We start from the raw sequence: 20,067 nt of genomic DNA on the forward strand, positions 1-20,067 counted from the left end.
GAAACATTTAAGAGGATTTCTGCATGTTATTTAATAATAGATTATCAATGACACCTACGGTCACAACCACTATTGTTCCATTTGTGTTTCATTCAAAAATTCATAAACTTAATTGTTTTTATGGGTTTTTTTTTTACATAACTATAAATATTGAGTTTTTATTTCTACATGTTTCATGTGAATTATATGCATAAAGGTTGCTATTATTTTGCTATTTGGTTTACATAAGTCTTTGCGGTGTGTAGGAACACAATTAAAAAGAGAATTACTCTTTCTCTAACTGCTCACAAAGGCATTCACAACTATTGGAGAGTAGTTGAACAATGAGAACGCAAAAGACTTTCATAGGTAGGTACAAGATGAGTAACATGTTCAGTTAACTACAAATTATCGCTAATTAGAGTGGATTAGAATTTTAAACATAACTGTGCCAAAATTGAGGAATATTTTATCATGTATTTTGCATTTTTATAATCATTTTTTTATAAAAGCCTTAGATAAAGAAATTTTTTTTTACTTGGCCTTTGTACAAAAGATTATAGATGATGAATCAGAGGAAATCGTCCGTAAAGTCTGGTATAATATGTAAAAAAAAATGAATGAATAAATAAATCAATTGGAATTTACTTTCTTTTCAATGCAGTAAGATGTGACGAGGTTAGCTGGAGGATGGGGGAGGTCAACTCCTCCCGCTGGGGTAACTCTGGTCAAATGCAAAATAGCTGATAACAGACCTGTGAGCATTACGCATTAGCAGCACTTTAGACGATCAGCAATAACTCACTCAGGTTGATCTCCAAAGACTTAACTACTTAATTCTAAGAATGGTATCGCGTTTTAAGTTACTCACTAGATTACCGGATACCAAGGTTGGTGTGACAATTGGAGAATATTTAAATATCCTATGTGTTTCGATTTCATGAACATCTTGTTTCTGAATATATATTGTTATTCATTCAATTAAAAATGTTTTGACTGTCATATTTCTTCTAAAACCATCTCCACATTTTATTTGAGATTCGTTTTACATGCTTGCATGTGTAAAATTGCTTTTAGAAATTGACTTCCAAGCTAACCTACCTCTGACCAGACCTTTTTTTATCCCACTTTCTCTCAATTCTATCTTTATCTCCTCGTCTTCTTCTGCCTTCTTCTCTAGGCTGATCCTACTACCTAAATTGTTCCACATCTAATAATCCAAGAACTATCATTTTTTTCAATATGGCCATTGAAATATCATCTACACATATCTTCAGATTTAATATTCCGTGCTCATCAAACTTAAGCCCCTCTTTAAGATTCACATTACACATTGTGCCATTCTTATACTTCCTCCCAATGCAATGTGTATCGTCAATAATCACTGTCTAGCTTTCACTTCTATACATCGCATTGTGTACACATGCCTATTATATTTTTCTCTCCATCGACAGTGGCAATGCACTGCTGATTAGTAATGACAAATGTTTCATGAACTCATTTCATTCACTCCTAATTAATGTTGTCACACTAGCACTTGTTCCATTTTTCTTCCGATGACATCATAAAGATAGAACCATTTCTGAACCTCAATAACGTCGACATTCATATATATTTTTCTGCACATTCGAGTTCTCATTCGTCCCACTGTCTTACACTCTTTGCAGATAAACTGGTAATTTCTCAAACTACTTCATCCTAGAATATATTGCTTTTGCTTTAGTTGCATGGAATTAAGTGTGATATTATGGAGTTCAAGGTCGGATACACAAGCAAACATAGCACGCGAAAAATTGACCAATGTGCTGGTACGATCCGTGTTGAAGAAACCTGATGTAGATGGCTTTGTTTTCTTCAGATAATTTTGTATTATTCTGTCCTCATCTCCGGCATTATTCTCGCAACGTTTTGGGCTGAAGTATCTAAATTTATTTAGGTTGCTCTTGTCAAACTCGGGAATCTGTACGGAATTTGTAACAGAACTCATTTAATTCAGGGAGGTAGTTTTTTCACATTCCCTCAGCCACAAGTAAAGTAAAAATCTAAAATATTTTGTACTTGTGTTCTTAGTATAGCTCGTACTGAAGATTTAACCGAAAATCCTCAGAAGACTTTCACTTAAAACTGATTAATTTAGTGCTTATATCCAATGGGTCACGAGTGCTAGAAGAATCATACCAAGGATGAGAACAGTAGTCCGAATAATACAAATTATCCATCTTAGAAAAGGTACAAAACTTAAAATCAATATCAAGCAGGAAGCTGTGCTTGGAATTATATATCTTGCTTTAACCTCGGTTAGATGTGATATTGGAAACATAAAAACAACAAAATAAGCTTGATCCAAGCATTTGAGAAAGAAATTTAAACACGATTAAGCTTGTAAACAATATTAATGTGGCTTGAAAAACATAGTGAAAATGTGTATAGATGAGCGAGTGAGCGAATTATTGAAAGCAGATATGCAAGCGAGGGTTGAAGCAGCAGCCATGTCAATTTCAAACAAAAAAAAATAAAAATAAAAATGGGACACAAGATAACAAAGGTCAAGGGTTTTGTGCTGGAGAATAAAAAGGGAGACCCAATGCAGATCTGTGCAAATGGAATGTGCAGATTGCAATCGAAGAAATAACCCACACTTTACACACACCCTGTTCCCCCATCGCCGCCGTAAACTTACATGTCGTCCACATTCTGGAGGACAGAACGAAGTTGGAAGGATTTAATTCAAATCTCTGCACATCAAACGAATTCATTTTCTAATTAACACTTTTTGAAAAAATAAATTATTTTGCAAATTTTACGGTTTAAAAGAAAATTTTTCATACCCGCCCAGGCAACTTTCTTCTCTTAATATATTCTTAATATATATTACATACGATATATCCATTACGATATTTCCATTATATTACATTATTAATATATATTGCATAGTGATATTTCCCTTAGATGCTGATGCCTTTTATGAGATGGGAAACCCGGTGCATTGGGTTAATATATACTACATTAGTTAGTTAATTAGTCAATGGTCTAATATGATTAGACGATTAAATTACAAGGAAGCAGTAATGAATGTAAATACTAATCTGTATTATTTGGATTCTTTGAATTACTGCTTTCATCTTGAGTGGCGTAGTGGATAAAGTACTTAGTAAATTCAGTTGTAAGTTACACTCTTTTGGATGTTGAATCCTCATTGCAATTCCATTGACACTTAAAATTTGATTATTTCTTAGAACGTCGATCCAGTTATGGTTGATAGGAGAGTATGCTAGCCCCGTGGAATTAATATAGGGTTCTGTTCGAAATTTCATGCAGTTTGCAGAGTTAGACAAGATAAAAAGGTAGGAAGTTAAAACGGCCAACACGTGAAAATGCCACTCAACATGAGACCAATCGTCTGAAGAATCCAAATATTATGAATAGTCATTCCTCATCTCAAAGACTCAAAAACGTAGACAACAGTATTTGAACAGACAAACTTGATATTATTTTTAATCAGAAATTGTTAAGTATTGTCTGATGCTTATACAATTAAAAATCTAAAAAGCATAAATAAAATAAAGTAGCTCTCAACCCAATGTGTATCCACGTCTAAGATGGAAGGGGAGATTATCTAGATGTCTGGAAAGACGTTAGCAAAATTTTGATAATGCTAGAATAATGGTATTCAAATACTGGCATTAAATTCAAAATTTCATTGTAATGAAGCTTGTCTGATTTCAAATCCATTATTCCCTTTATCTTATACGACCGAGACACAAAGAAAAAAAAAGTTGTGGAAAATAAGGAAAACGTCAGAGAAGTTTGTGTTTATTAGCGAGGGAAAAAGCCTTTGTTTACAGTTCTAGCACCTGAGACCCTGACACACATACACACATTCAGAACACACACATGCGTATGCATTACAACCATGCAGCTGCTGCTGCTGCTATCAGCAGTCTCATCTTGACTGAAAGCCTTCAGGTAAAAAGCTGATAAATTTCTAAAATCGTTGGTACGCAGGGAGGGGGGATAATAGACAAGCAAAATAAAATAAAACCAAGAGGATGTTCATAGGAAAAAGTCTGCAGAAGACTTGAAAGGAAATGTTGCCCTTGCTGCTACCATAGTTCATACAGTTTGAGGGCATTTAGGGTCATTTAATGCTGAAACACTATAGACTGCCCATGTGCCTTGACGAGCATTGGACCTAGAAGTCAAGCGTAATAATTATGAATATTACCACTTTAAGATAGCAACATTGATACGAAAACGAGTTACCCAGCACACACACTCTTATCATATGTTAGTGTTTGTGTATTTTATAATGTTGATTTTGAGCGGGACTACCCTCAAAATAAAGTGAATAGCCATATGAAGTCTTGTTTTGAGCATATTATGCTCTGGGATATTATATATATATATATATATATATATATATATATATATATATATATATATATATAGCAGGAGCAGGACCGTGTAGAAACTTCAGTGCTTGTTACATCCATCTATATAATTTATTGTTGATAGTTTTAATAACTTTGACTCCGAATTATGCTATTTTAGTATAAAAAAACAGCATCAAAGATCAAAGTCTTTTTCTTATTATATTCACTCCAAGCATGTTATATTGCCACTGAGATTGAGGTCAGATCTATAGAATGCATTCCAAGCAATTAGTTGTGCAGCAAGACGTTTGTCAACATTACATTTAAATTTCATGTTGGTGCAATCTGGGAAAACACTTTTCTGGCACCTCGGGATATATTCAGTGAAAGAGTTGATCTTTTGTTGCTAGTCAGATTGATTGAGAGCACTGAACTAGTACAAATAGAAGTTCATTGGAGAACATTCTATGAAAGTACTTGTAAAATATGCAGAGATACAACCCTGCAGCGATGTGGTAGAGATTAGAGTTTGGCAGAGGGTATGGTATCGAATAGGTTAGAGGTTATTTTATTTTCACAAAAGGAAGACACTTCTGGTTAGTGAACTAGCCAAGATATCACACAATACTTCATAAACAGGCAGATACTGGTTTTATAGAGAGAATAAAAAATGATACAGGAAACAATTGTTCAAGTTAATCAGCATATTGATATTGTGTTTTCAATCAAATGATGAATAAAAGTTTTAGTCACGATGACCAGTTTTGCAAGTCAAGATGTGTAACTTATTTTCTTTGGACATTGCAATAATTCAGATTTCTCCACTTTAGACAAAAGCAGAGAAAACATTTTAATACAAGTTTTATTTTTCTTTTGATTTCAAAAGAATTTTTCCCCCTGGACATTTACTTTCATTGTAAAGATTAAAAATAGAATTCTTATGCGTTCTAACAATAACCAGACAAACAAGTTTGTTTTATTTGATTTATTCTAACTACTGTTCCCATCTTGTGGTATTTTTACGACGTTTCAACCGATATGACCTCTGATTTTATTTTCAGCTGTAGATCTTCGTACTCTGAAAATTATTCAAACAGACTTTCTTAAAAATAGAAAGTAAAATATTGCCAAAGCAAAATAATTTTGACTGTAAAGTACGATTTGAATCTTTTGTGGGTCTCAATCGAGGATCAAACCTCAGTCTCCTAGCCAATTAATGAAGACTAACCATTATATCAAATGGGATGCATTTACATATATATCTATATGCACACACACACACACACACACACACACACACACACACACACACACAGATAAAAAGAGACATGTATGCTCACACACATAACTATGGACCATACAAAAACAGACTAACACCCAGGTATACATGCATACATAAACGCACATGGTGCATGGTTAAGGTTATAGTTAGATATTTGAGGATTTATCACACCCCTTCCACCCTTAACTTCGTCCGAAATGTCTCAGAGCAACAGCTTATTTTCTTTCTTGAAAAGAGCTTCATATTCTTACTTTTCATTTTCCTAATATCCGCAAGGCCAAGTACATTCTTTTTACGTCTGCCATTTCAGTTTTAAAATGACTACCCTCCACATGACCCCCCCTCCTCGATCTCCTAGCAAACTTTTCCCAACTTCAGCTGCTATCAACTCCCCAGAGGATGAAGACAATTAGGGGTTCTATTACGACACTCGTCGTCACAGTTTATGTTAATTTTTGCAACATCCATCTCACTTCCCGCATCAGCAACCAAAGCGATGTGGTGGTAGTGAATTGGGTGATGGAGAGTGATGGAGTTGAGGATGTGCTGGTTTTTGAGCGGCGTTGGGAGAATGCGGTATCTTCCTCATTATAAGACACTTTCACGTTTGTGATCGGGACTGGATGGTGTTGTTCCAAACCTCCCACCCTCAATCCCTTGAATTACGCAGGATGTGGGGGTGGCAAATTATAGTTGAATGACACAAATGTGTAAGCCTCCAAAAACACATGGAAACACCAGTAAAAAGATTCCTGCTCTAACAATTCTTTAATTCTCCCCTCGCGTGTGATTGTGCATCTTGTCAGTTCAACTCAAAAGGGCTATATTGCAATTCTCCAGAAACTTGGCGGCTTTGCGAGGAACCGATCGTTGTAGATTATAAAATAAATCTTTCGTTCTTTGTTTTTTTTTTTAATAAAATAAATTAAATTTAATGAAAAAATATATTTTTTTTATTTTTAAAGATAAAATTTGATTGACAGAGAGTTTGTCCGAGATTTGTCTCTAGAGAAATAATTTAATGAATTGTGGTGCAGCAATGATTTTTTTTTTAATTCCAGTTTTAAAAATACAAAATAAAAATTTTAAAATAAATTTGAATTTTGCAAAGAACCTTGGGTTATAGGTTGAAAATTGTTTTAAAAACATTTACAGTATTGTCCTCATCAACAAGGTTTCTCAAGGGGGTCTGGAGCTGTTTTCAGGAGCCACAAGGCCATATTTGAAAAATGGAGAGACTACAGAATATTTAAGCCCGACAAAAATATACAAGTATTTTGTAATTAATTATTATTTACAATTTAAATATTAAATTTATTAAGTGAAATATAAAATTATTTTTTTTATTATATCTTTCCTCTGATCTTAGGCAAAATGGCTAGTTGGGATTAAATTTTTTCAACCTGCTATATTAACTAATTGAAAACATGTCAAACCAGAATCACTTATCGATTATGGAGGAAGAAAGCTATCGATGACAAAAATAAAAAAAGACCGACTTTTCATTACATGTTAAATGCTCATTAGTTGTACAAGTCGATGTTTATCATTTTAGTATTACATGTGTTGGATTATATTTCTCCATATAGTTTCATAGTCGCACTAATAGTAAACTCGTATTTCTGGACTTACAATCATGTAGAACATAAGAGAACTAAGTCGTACAACAGTAGACCCATCTTCTGGTACAACCAATTATCTCAAAACCCGGGTCGCAATAATACTATTAACCGGAAATTAAGGCACCATTGTACATATAAAAAAGACTAAAATACCTTGGCCATCAAGTAATAAATAGTAACGTTAACGAGGACAATTTTTCAAAGCTATACAATGTATCTTGCTTCATTTAAAAAATGATTAAATTATAATAGGATTTTTGCCATTTTAACTAGATAAAGTTTTCAAATAATCCAGACTTAAACTATTTGTGATAGAAGAGAAGTCATAATTTTAAACGATGAATTTTCGAATTTTTTTTTTTTGGGGGGGGGGTCATTATATTTAAAAAAAAAATCTTTTCCCCAAATAAAATGTAAAATTAGATTAAATCAATAAAAAATGTTTTAAATACGGTAAGCAAAAATAAACAAAAATCAAATTACAAACAAAACAAAAAAGCAAAACAAAACAAACAAAACTTTTAGCATTAATATTTTATATTTTGTTCAGAAATTAAATATATTTATCAACTACTTGAAATAAAACTTAAGCTTGAAATTTTAGGTGAAAAAGTATATATATATTTTATAATTGCAGATATAAATAAAGAAAATAGAAAATAAGCCTTAAATCGATTATGTATCAGTAACTCAAGCATTTCTTAAAAGAAAAAGGTGTCCTTCTAGAAAGTCTGTGAACAGACAACCTTTTTTTTTAATAAAGTCACCTCGCTATTGGAAAGATAAATGTTGAATCTTTCTGAAAATCTATCAGATTTAATATCAGAATATATATAAAATAATCTGTATATTAATACGATAACATGTTATTTTTTGTGTCATGCTTACATCTTTGTCTTCCGAGTCACAGTCGTTTAACTTTTATTACCTTCCATTTCTTGTAATAAATAATTTTATCAAGAATCCTTCATAAGTTTTGGTTCTGAGTCAAGTTGATGCACCCAAGTCATATGGATATATTTGCTTTTATTTATGAAATCACAACTTTATAATATGCAAGAATCCATAGGAAATTGACTATAAAATATATATACGGAATTAAATTAAAATATGATATTAAAGTGTATTTTATGACTAGGCTACGCCAGGCGCCCCTGCTAGCTTAGATAGATATTTTGCAGTTTTAACAAAAGAGCTACAATAATATCAGGGCGGTTCCATTTACGCTGAACATCCACAGAATGCCAACACCAGTATATTACATATGAAATGGTCTGCAGTAGAATTTCCACATGTCCTGCTAGTATGACGTTAATCAGATATTTATTTCTTGACTATTTAAAAGATACAGATTAACTGCAAAAATTAGAAACATATACATCCAGCCTGACGAATATATTATAATTTCAAGAATTCAAACTCTCTGATCATACTTTATGTTAGTTGATTTCAGGATAAAAATATTTTCAAAAACTAATATGACAGACATATTTTAGTAATCCGTTTCTTAATGTCCTTCATATTAAAATAAAATATAAATTGTAAGAAGGTTACGTATTAAGTTAGTATATTTAGTTAATATGAGAAAGATTTCATGGAAAAGTCCACGGTTACTTGTATTTTTTTTATGGTGAAAACAATTGTGAACTTTTGAAGAAAATAATCACATATTTATTAATTTCAAATGATAGCTATCAAATATGAATGTGATTTTATTAAAATCAAAAAAATAAAAAGATTTTTTAAAAATTAGTCAGGTCAACAGAATTGTTATTTTAAAACAATTCATTTTAAAATGTGTAAAAACGAAATTTTTATACATCAGCAATACAATTTTTACTTTCTTCGGCGATCGGTGGATCTAATTTATTATGAGTATTGAAAGTGAATAAGCATGTTATACGTATACGTTTACACACAGGTGCTTATTACATCATCGAAGTTAAGCAAAGTAGAGTATATCATTAGCAGATGGGTGACCATTTAAGAATACCAGCCACTGCAACCGAGCTATGCAATAATTGCAAAAACCTAACATCGTTATATCTCCTGACTGGGATATACATACGACTGGGGACCGCTTGTGAACTTGAAAATCACGTGAAACTTCATTCTTTGGCGGAAGCCGGTTCAACCCAGTTAGGGTAAATGCCGTTGGCTACAATATCTTTATTATTATGTAGATGTTGTAGCCAGCTTAGTCTAAAGTAGTGAAGGTAGAAATGAGGCTTAGAGTGATTCGGATGTAAAATAAAAAATATAAAAAAATCTCAATTAGACTAATTATAATTAACATTTGTTATTGAATAGGGAGGTGACTTTATTGTCATATTAAAATAAAGATTTTTAAAGATTTTTTTAAAAAACAAACAAACATAGCAAACAAAAAAAACAAACAAAAAACAAACGTTAATTGCCAAATCTTGGTTAAGTGTTATAGAGTAAAACAATTTTGTAAGTATTTGTAAATAAACAGAGTACCGTTTGGTGCAATATTAGTAATATTGGTTATGATACAAAGTGCCCCCTAAATATACCAGCCACGATATTACGTTAATAAAATTCATAATCCATTCGGTCATCCATCAATAATTGGTGCAGATAAACTTTAGATTTAATCCAAACTTATCCAACAAAATTTGTTTTATCATAGTTTAATAATATACATACACATTCGTTGTCGTCTCATCAGTAATATATCATTCTAATGAGCTTCACACTCTCCGTACCAATACCCCCCCACACACACCAAAACAAATATACTACATCTGTTCGATTATCTAAAAGATAATCTATCACAAATAATCCTCAAATTATTCTTAAACTAAAAATCATCACAGCCAAAATCAGAGCATCACCAATTAAGAAGTGTGGTGGAGAGTTATAGACAGTTTCTGTTAGACATTCACGACTGTAACAAGCCAATTATAAACAAAAGTTTATTTGCACATAATGATTGAATTACAAAATGAATTGTGAATTATATAAACGATTCTATAGCTAGCATTTTAATAAGTGGGAGGAGCAGTATCACCCTGTATTGAGTGTTAAATTGTTAGAGGATAAGGTGTCAGTTTCAAGCATACCGACAATATAAGAATATTAAAAAATCACGTGTTTTCAGAACATTCTAAAGATTAGAGAGTTTTAACTTTCATTTAGTGCGTTATAAATCAATTATTTTGGATTTTAAAAAACTAAATACCAAAAAGATAAGTTAGGAAATATGATCATTTTATATATGACTAAATAAGTTTGTTCTAAGCCTGCTTCTCTGTTTGGAGTCAGTGTATTCACTAAATAACCTAATGCTGTTTTTACACACACACATTTATATGCATATGAAAATTTTGGAAATATTCCAAGGTGATGGAGCAATATATATATATATATATATATATATATATATATATGGTTATAATTATTGAATAATGTCAAAGTATTTAAATTCCTTTTTAATTATTTTGTTTACATTTATTGTTGAACTATTTGTTTCCAGCTTTGATTTAGATAGAGCATTGTCATCCGATCGGCAGCCATGATTAGTAATGAATGTTTTGCCAACGAGATTACAAAAGATAAAAAAAAAGCATTTAATAGATTTCTATTATACAAAAAAAAAAAAAAACAGATTTGTGCATGTTTGCCAAATTTGATGATGCTTTCGGAATGTTTTTTTTTATGAATTTACCTTCGCCTTGTGTGTACTGCAGGGTATCACATTCGCTCACCGTCTTTTCGTTGCAATTGTTTCGATTTCTGAAAAGAAAATGAAAGTTTTACATTAAATGTGATACATGCACGTTATTTTGTTAATGTGGATACGTGAAAATTACAGTTTTCTAAAGAAAAAAAAAACATATTTTGAAAAGTTAGCACAAGAGAAGTGGAATCTAGCTTGCAAAAAACGCTAAGTATACCTGTCAGTATTTCTCGGTAGAAATGTGTAAGACTATTCGCAATACACTGACACTATTTTTTTTTTTAAAACATGTAATGCCTGAAAAGATTGATTCCAAGAACTGAACAGAATAATTCCCGAGCTGGATAGCAAAGAGCAACTATTTGTTTTATTGGCAAGGTCGGATTCTCCACTGGTTTAATTATAAGACGTAATTGGCCGAGTTATAGGTGTGTCATTTGTGTAAACAAGTTAATTTAAAAGATAAAAGTTTGGGAATAAATCTCAATAGGAAAGTACCAGAGCTCAGATAGATTGGAGAAAAACCGGGTGAAATTCAATCTTTTGTTGTATTTATAAGCATTAGGTGCACAAAAAGTAAACTGAAATTACAGATAGATGAAGAGAGGACAATCAGTTTACGTAAAGGCAATAGAGATTGATGAGAACTCAGATGCGTACAAAGTATTTTTGGATGGTAAAGCTATTGCAAAGTTTTGTTACCTTGGTGATGCCATTTGAGCACAAAGTGAAGCAGATTTTTGTGAGTGCAAGCGTTATGAGCAGATGATGTATGGCAGAGAAAGCTGGCCAATGAATGTAAAGGACATGCGGTACATGGAGAGAAAGTAAATAAGAATTCTACGATGGATAAGTAATGGGAATCTTAAAAACAGGATCAGAGGAAAATTAAATCTGGATAATATAGGGAGATTTGAGCAGAACAGGAGACATTGATTTTATAGTCATGTTGAAGAATGAGTGAGAGTTATTGTGTAATTAGATGTAGAACAGGTAAGGTAGGAGATCCAGTTCCCAAATGAATGTCAAAAGTATGCAAAGAAATGATTCAAATTGGAGTGAGAGAAAGAGGGATACATATCTGGCAGGAGATAGTTAGGAAATCAATTTATTAAAACCGTCCATGTAAAATAGACCTTAGCTTTATATGAGAATGGCGGTAATGATAGGAGTTGAAGTAATATTATCCTATGTAGAAATGAAGTGTTTCAAGAATTCTTACCTTCTCAAGAGAATGATAATCATGATGATGGCAATAGCCATGCAAAGAATGACAGCCACTACGGAACCAGCGATAATTCCAATCGGAGCATTGTTATAAGGAGGTCGTCGTACTGTTATTAGTGAAAAATAAAAACAGACATTAGTAAATCCAGTAAAATAAGATTTCAATTAAAAAAATATTGATTACTTTTCGAAAAAGGTTTAACATTAACTTAACCATTATTTCAACAACTTTAGAATAATTATATGTATTTTTTCTTGTCGTAACTGACACATTGAACATTATTTTTCTTTAAATTAACTATCATTAAAAGGTATTTGTTTTCAGAACTTTTATTAGATGAAGATATATAAATTATATTATTTCAATTATTTGAGCTACTCTTCACATTTTTTTCATTTTCTTAACGTCTCAACAGATATAACCTGCCCATATTCAGGTGCATGTTTTTAAGTTGGGAATTTTTATCTTAAACTCTGGAATTTATATGGAAATTGAACCTTTGGATTTATTGTTAATCAGCGACTTTAACCACTGCCCCATTGTTTTAGATGGAATATGCCTGAATTAAAAATGTGTCTAAATAAATCTCTCTCTTTCATCTCTTATTTATATATATATATATATATATATCACAAGTTGAAAAAGTCAATAAAGTTTTCGATCGTAGGTTTTGAAAACGGCCGAGTGCTGAGGAATCTGTTTCTGACAATCGGATTTCACCCAAGTCCAGCATGAAACCTGGGTAAACTATACAGACACAAATATCTAATTTTTATGTAAAATTTATATGTAGAAGTTCAACTGTATTATATGAACTGAAAACCAATATTTTTTAAAAAATGTTCTATATAAAGGAGAGATGTTACACTCATATATATTATCTAATTATATTATATTATATTATATATATATATATATATATATATATATATATATATATATATATATATCATGTAAATATAAATGCCTTTTCCTTAACACAAAGGTGTATTTTCTAATTCGAAAGTGTACAGCCAGAGCTCAATTTTAAACAAATGTAAAACTTCAGTTATTCAGGAAACTGTTGTGGTCCTGGTTAGGGGGTCACAATATTAAGGTGAAAGAGTCCTGGTGTTCACTCCGTTTAAACTGCGAGTGAGCTCTTCCCTCTTAGTGCCAGACAGGTCCACATCATGAATATAAGATCGTCAACTACTCCAGAACAGAAATCATATTCAATATATCCACCAAAACACTTATTTTCAACAAAACAACCAAAAATGAAGTATTTCTCTTATTTCTCTTTCAAAAATTTTTGAGGACAAAAGGAATATGGACATGAACATTGAATGCTTTAATTTTTTTTTCAGTTAGACTGGTGAATATTTACAAAACTTATGGAATCTCAAGAAAAAAAAAACTCAATATTTCCTATACAATAAAGATGAGATGGTCAAGACAATTGTTTTCAAATAAGTGGTTTCGTGTTTGAATGTTGATTTCTGAATAAGTAAGGTTTACATGACATATATATATAAATTCTAAAATATGTTACCAAGTTTACAAATTGAGTAATTATGTACGCTTAAAGCAAGTATAAATATTAATATTATAGGACAACTAACCAGATGTTTTTTTTAAATAACCCTTATGCTTAATATTCGAGAGATCATTGATATCAGAAATTGCATTTAAAGTAAATTAGAACTTTCAACAAATTTATTATTTGACAAGGAATACAAGTTGAACACTTAAAATTTTTCCTTATATTATAGTGTCAAAGAATTTCAACAAATAGGAATAGGAAAAAAAAATTACAACTTGTAAATTAATTTACAAAGTTTCAATTCAATTTCTTATTTATAAGAAATAAAGATAAATGTAACTATTTCCCTACATTTGAAACCTATAAAGATAAAACAGCTCCGTGTATTAGATAGTACAATTAAATAAATATTTAAAAAATTGATAAATATTTTAATACATTACAATATTTGTTGATCCATGAAAATTCCAACAAGGAAATTATATTTGAAAATCCTTAACCCATGGATTTTCGCAAAAATCTTTTACAAAGGATAAAATACTCACCGAAAAAAAAATGTACCACTAGTTGGCAAAATTGTGAAAATATATAAATAATATAACTTTGAAAATGTATGGGTTAAATATATTATTATAATTCTTGGTTTTCATTTTTGATGGATCAATAAATATTGTAATCTATTGAATTTTACTTTTCGTCATCTATTTCTCTCTCATATATATATATATATGTTATTTGTTTTTGTAAAACGTTTGGAATGAATTCAATTAAACGAAACTGCACTTTTACCTAAATGCAAGTTGGGAATAATTTTCTCTTTAACCAATTTGGCACCCTCATATGGGGAGCGGCATATATATATATATATTTTTTTTTTTGCAATATATATATATATATAGTTCGGATTTTTAATTCATATGCATTCCTAAAATTCGCAAAATATAAAGTCGCATTTCAAATTGAATTAAGACATATCTTTAGTTTAAAATTATTACACTTGAAGACTTCTGTCGAAGCGATCATTGTAAACGCTGTGATAACATGACAAATAATGTCAGTTATTTGAACAGGGCTCGGAATGTTAATGGCTTTTCAAATGTTACGGCAAAATAGAATTTAGAGAATATTATTTAATTTTTATGATTTAATCAATTAGGATAATTGAAGAATGTTGTGAAAACAGCTGTAGAAAAGGCAGACAACTGTGTCTTCACGAATCTAATATTCCTTTGTGATAAGCATGACATTTTTTTGAAACGCCGAAATGCATCTGCACATGTTTTAATGCCTAATTAATCAAAATTATTAATAATAAGGAATCCATGTAACTACAGCTGTAAAAGCACAGGCGGCCATGCCTTTAATGAATACGTCATCAGAAGAATTGACCGGAATAAAGCATTGGACGCCAGGCAGAATTATCATTACATCAGATAAAACTGTACTTGCAGCAGCTCCATTATGATGAAATAAAAGATTCAATGGTTCTGAATTTTTCAGATGAGGATAAATAATTCGTATTTAAATTATTCGGATTTCGGCTCTCATCTTCACTGTATTTTGAGGTTTCGGTCGATGTAACTTCCGGTCTTCTTCGGGTGTATTTTATTGATCTTTGCATATCTTTCTATCTAACTCTGGAATCTGCACAGAATCGTTTATTTAATCCACGAGGGTGGCAGTCTCTCGTTCAGTAAACGATGACTTGGTAGAAGATCGAAATAATTCATATTATTTGGATTCTTCCGACTACTGTTCTCATCTTGAGTGTCATTTTCCAAAGAATCCAAATATAAATAACCAACCTTCATTTGAGAAACCTCGATAATTCACACTTGTATTTTGAGTGGCGCACAGATTGAGGATTAAACCTTCAACCTACAGAAGAGTTACTCACAACTGAATTTTCAGTTAATATTAATAGATTCTTAAATGAAGTAAAAATTAAAAAATACTGGAAGCTATATTTATTAAAAGCCAGCAAACTACACTAACATTATTATAAGAATAAAACCATCAGAACATTTTATCCTGTCGTGCTAATTCTGGCGTCCAGGATTATAAATTGCAAACGTTTTTCTAGAAACGTAGTGGTTTGTTATTTTATTATCTATAGACGTTATATACTTACTGTCGGCTATTTTTTTTTGAGAAAAACCCTTTATTCTGTTTTGTTTTTCTTTTCATTTGTTTTCATCAAGATGATTCAACGAAGAATCGAAAATGCTAGTGATACATATGGAACATTCATAGGTTTGATTTAGACCAAAAAAAAATGATTAGAAAAATATAAGGTATAATTAAGCAGTAAATGCTGTTATTTTTAACAAAGTTTGCTTAAAATTACATATTAGGGCGTGTGTGAAACTTTGATCCGGTGTCATGCCAGGTTATCAGCAATGATTGTTCAACATTTCAGAACATGCAAAAGACAAAATCTCCAGACCGAGAACTCGTTCTCTTCTAGCAATAATTGCAACTGTGTTTTTATTCTGCGCTGAACACAAAGCATGTAATCTTCAAGTAACTAATTGAGATGGAGCCAAAGCGCGAAATTTGGTGAGTCTTTTTGCAAAAGTAAACTCGTCCTTTTGTTCTGCCATTTCAACTTCCTGCGATACAATTAGGCGGTGCCATGAAGAAAACCAAAATTGAATAAATAAAAATGAAAGATTTGAAAATTGTTGGCAGTTGTGAAGAGCGCAAAGAAGAAAATAAAATAGCGCAGAATTTTATTCATCATTTGCCAACTTGACTACTGCTTTATAATCAAAGATCGCAGAATTTTGAAAAAAGAAATAAATTATCTCGTAATCTAAAAAAGAAAAATAAATAAAAGCATCGAATCAAAATCACCGCTACATAATCAGAAAGTGAGGCTTCATCTTTGAATTCTTGAAAGAGGATGTCTCAATAAAAATTCTTTAAACTTATAAAGTTCCCTATAATTTCTTGCTGTGGGTGAACGCCATTAATTTTTTTTTTGTGAGCAAATTTCATCTTTCTTTGCCACATATGCATGCATCCTTGCAGATAAGCATCACTCCGATATCGTGTTGACCAATTAAAGCTGTTTCCTTCCAAGAACTTCCTATCCGTGGACGATTAGCATAAGACTGCTTCCCTGCTTACTAAAGTTTAAAATGAAGATTTTGAGCAATTGCTATATTTCACAAGGAATTATTGTTGATTTTTTAGCATGATTGTAAAATATTAATGCTATAAATTTTGCTCTCTACTTTATATATATATATATATATATATATATGTATGAAGTAAGGTGTGTTTATGCGGATGTATCAAATTCATTTCTAAACTAGCATATGCACACACACACGATTCGTTTAAAATCTTTTTAAATAAGATTAGAAAAAGCATACTTACTACTGAAGGCATGAGTGGATGCTGTGTACAGTTCACTGTAATGACCCCAACCTTTTTGGGTTTTTCCACGAACCTTAAAGACAAAAAAGAAATTGATTTAATAAAATGTAAGACTTCGATCATTTTAGGATCATTAAATCAATAATACATGATGAAAAAATATAAATTAATCGTTAAAAGCGTTGTTTATCAATTAGTTCTAAATGACAGTATTCGGAAATTGAAGGTCCAATCCGTATTAGAGGTTATAAAAAGATGTATAATATTAATTAACAATGTTAACCAATAATGGCGGATGGAATGGAAACAATCTACCGCCATTGGTCAAATTAAAAGTTCTATTCGAAATTCCATACTTATTCCCACATTCGACATATGAATTCCAGAGTTTAAAGGATGAACCTGAAGAATGTTAGAGATTACAATAGCCGAAAGATTTTGAATATAAAAAAGATTAAAATAGTCTGAAATCTCCAAAACAATACATAGAAAATTTTATTTCTATCTAATATCCTCGGTGTCATAACTATACCCCACAATATTATCCAAGAAAAAAATGAATAGATGGCAACAAATTTTGATTTCATGTGAGAGAGAAATCGTTGATTAAATTGTGTAAGCTATTACATATTAGGTTAGTTGCTGTGTTTAAAAAAAACTCAGAAGAAAAGCTTTTTAAAATGTCCCCCAACATGTTTTCGGAAAATTTAAAGAGTGACATGAGGAATTTAGTGGTTGAAAAATTTTTTTTCGAATCCATTAGATGAAGAACTTCAGAATTGTGCAATTCTGCAAACGGACGAAACAAGAAAATCTAGACTGATAAATTCTTTAGATGCTTGATCAGGACAGACTGACAATAGTTTTGAAGCTGAGGGGCAGGGGAAATGCGGAGATTGCAGGGTAGGGGGAGGAACACAGAAAGCCGAAACCTGGGGAAGTCAGAGCTCTGCATGATTAGAGTTATCCTTTCACTATCTGTGACTGAAGTCTTTTACAAATAGCAAAGACACTCGCACACACACATTATATATATATATATATATATATATATATATATATATATATATATATATATATATATATAAAAGAGAGAGAGAGAGAGAGAAAGATAGATGTGTGTGTACCTCTTTTCGATATGATTCTGTTTATTTCTAAGATATCAACCCTCACAAGCATCCGAGAAGAGGTTAGTTTATTGATAATTGCCTAACCAGGTAATGCTGACAGACTGCACAGGCATTTCTTGTAGGCCAGAGTGTATTTATTCTATTATGCTGGCTTATAACCTGTCTCACCTCACGACAAGCGAGTAAAGAATAATATAAGAGAAAGAGCAAGTGAGAGAGATGAAGATAGAGCAAGTGAGAGAGATGAAGATAGAGCAAGTGAGAGAGATGAAGATAGAGCAAGTGAGAGAGATGAAGATAGAGCAAGTGAGAGAGATGAAGATAGAGCAAGTGAGAGAGATGAAGATAGAGCAAGTGAGAGAGATGAAGATAGAGCAAGTGAGAGAGATGAAGATAGAGCAAGTGAGAGAGATGAAGATAGAGCAAGTGAGAGAGATGAAGATAGAGCAAGTGAGAGAGATGAAGATAGAGCAAGTGAGAGAGATGAAGATAGAGCAAGTGAGAGAGATGAAGATAGAGCAAGTGAGAGAGATGAAGATAGAGCAAGTGAGAGAGATGAAGATAGAGCAAGTGAGAGAGATGAAGATAGAGCAAGTGAGAGAGATGAAGATAGAGCAAGTGAGAGAGATGAAGATAGAGCAAGTGAGAGAGATGAAGATAGAGCAAGTGAGAGAGATGAAGATAGAGCAAGTGAGAGAGATGAAGATAGAGCAAGTGAGAGAGATGAAGATAGAGCAAGTGAGAGAGATGAAGATAGAGCAAGTGAGAGAGATAAAGATAGAGCAAGTGAGAGAGATAAAGATAGAGCAAGTGAGAGAGATAAAGATAGAGCAAGTGAGAGAGATAAAGATAGAGCAAGTGAGAGAGATAAAGATAGAGCAAGTGAGAGAGATAAAGATAGAGCAAGTGAGAGAGATAAAGATAGAGCAAGTGAGAGAGATAAAGATAGAGCAAGTGAGAGAGATAAAGATAGAGCAAGTGAGAGAGATAAAGATAGAGCAAGTGAGAGAGATAAAGATAGAGCAAGTGAGAGAGATAAAGATAGAGCAAGTGAGAGAGATAAAGATAGAGCAAGTGAGAGAGATAAAGATAGAGCAAGTGAGAGAGATAAAGATAGAGCAAGTGAGAGAGATAAAGATAGAGCAAGTGAGAGAGATAAAGATAGAGCAAGTGAGAGAGATAAAGATAGAGCAAGTGAAAGAGATAAAGATAGAGCAAGTGAGAGAGATAAAGATAGAGCAAGTGAGAGAGATGAAGATAAAGCGGGCTAATAGGAATATAATGCAATATATTAGACAGTGTGATTCATTTTAAGATGTGTGAGTTAGTCTCACTTTTGTGGATTAAAAAACAAGAGCGCAAAACATAAAATCAAGACAAGGAAAATATTTTATTAAATTTAATCAAATGTACGCAATTGCAAGTCAAAATGAGAAGTTAGAAATTCAATCTCTTAATGGCATGCGAGAAGAATGAAGAAAAATTCAAATAGGTAATTGAAAATTGACTTTGCTAAAATAAAGCTAGACGTATGTATTTGTGTTGGGTAAACTATGAAATTAATTAACTGATCATTATACATTTTCGAACATGGCTGCATGGCGTGGAGGTGGGTAATATGAGCTATATTTAGTTTTTGGCAAATGGCAACTAAAATCATTTGTGAAAATTCGGATACCTTTGATTTTAGATAAATTTTCACTTAAGATAAATTAATATATAAACATTAAAATTTCTTTCGAGTACTTGGAAAGGATGTTTAAGACAAAGGTACAGCCTCTAAGTCATATTTTTTGTATTAATTTTGCCCAATACTAATCATACAAGGTTCTTTCAATTAC

General features: G+C 31.7%; 1 protein-coding gene across 8 annotated transcripts in view; it reads right to left on the reverse strand.

Annotated features, from left to right (window-relative positions):
* LOC145261109 (ephrin type-B receptor 2-like) overlaps nt 1–20,067 on the reverse strand; it is a 320,628-nt gene that overhangs the window by 42,849 nt on the left and 257,712 nt on the right. For all 8 annotated transcript variants that reach the window (XM_080119333.1, XM_080119326.1, XM_080119329.1 and 5 more), the window contains exons 8-10: nt 17,097–17,169; nt 12,182–12,293; nt 10,948–11,015 (exon numbers count right to left, since the gene is read on the reverse strand). In XM_080119333.1, the coding sequence (XP_079975459.1) occupies nt 10,948–11,015; nt 12,182–12,293; nt 17,097–17,169 (253 nt within the window). The remainder of the gene's footprint in view (nt 1–10,947; nt 11,016–12,181; nt 12,294–17,096; nt 17,170–20,067) is intronic.

Source organism: Euprymna scolopes, chromosome 37, assembly GCF_053919585.1.
Source record: "Euprymna scolopes isolate OS-2025 chromosome 37, ASM5391958v1, whole genome shotgun sequence".
NCBI lineage: Eukaryota > Metazoa > Mollusca > Cephalopoda > Sepiida > Sepiolidae > Euprymna > Euprymna scolopes.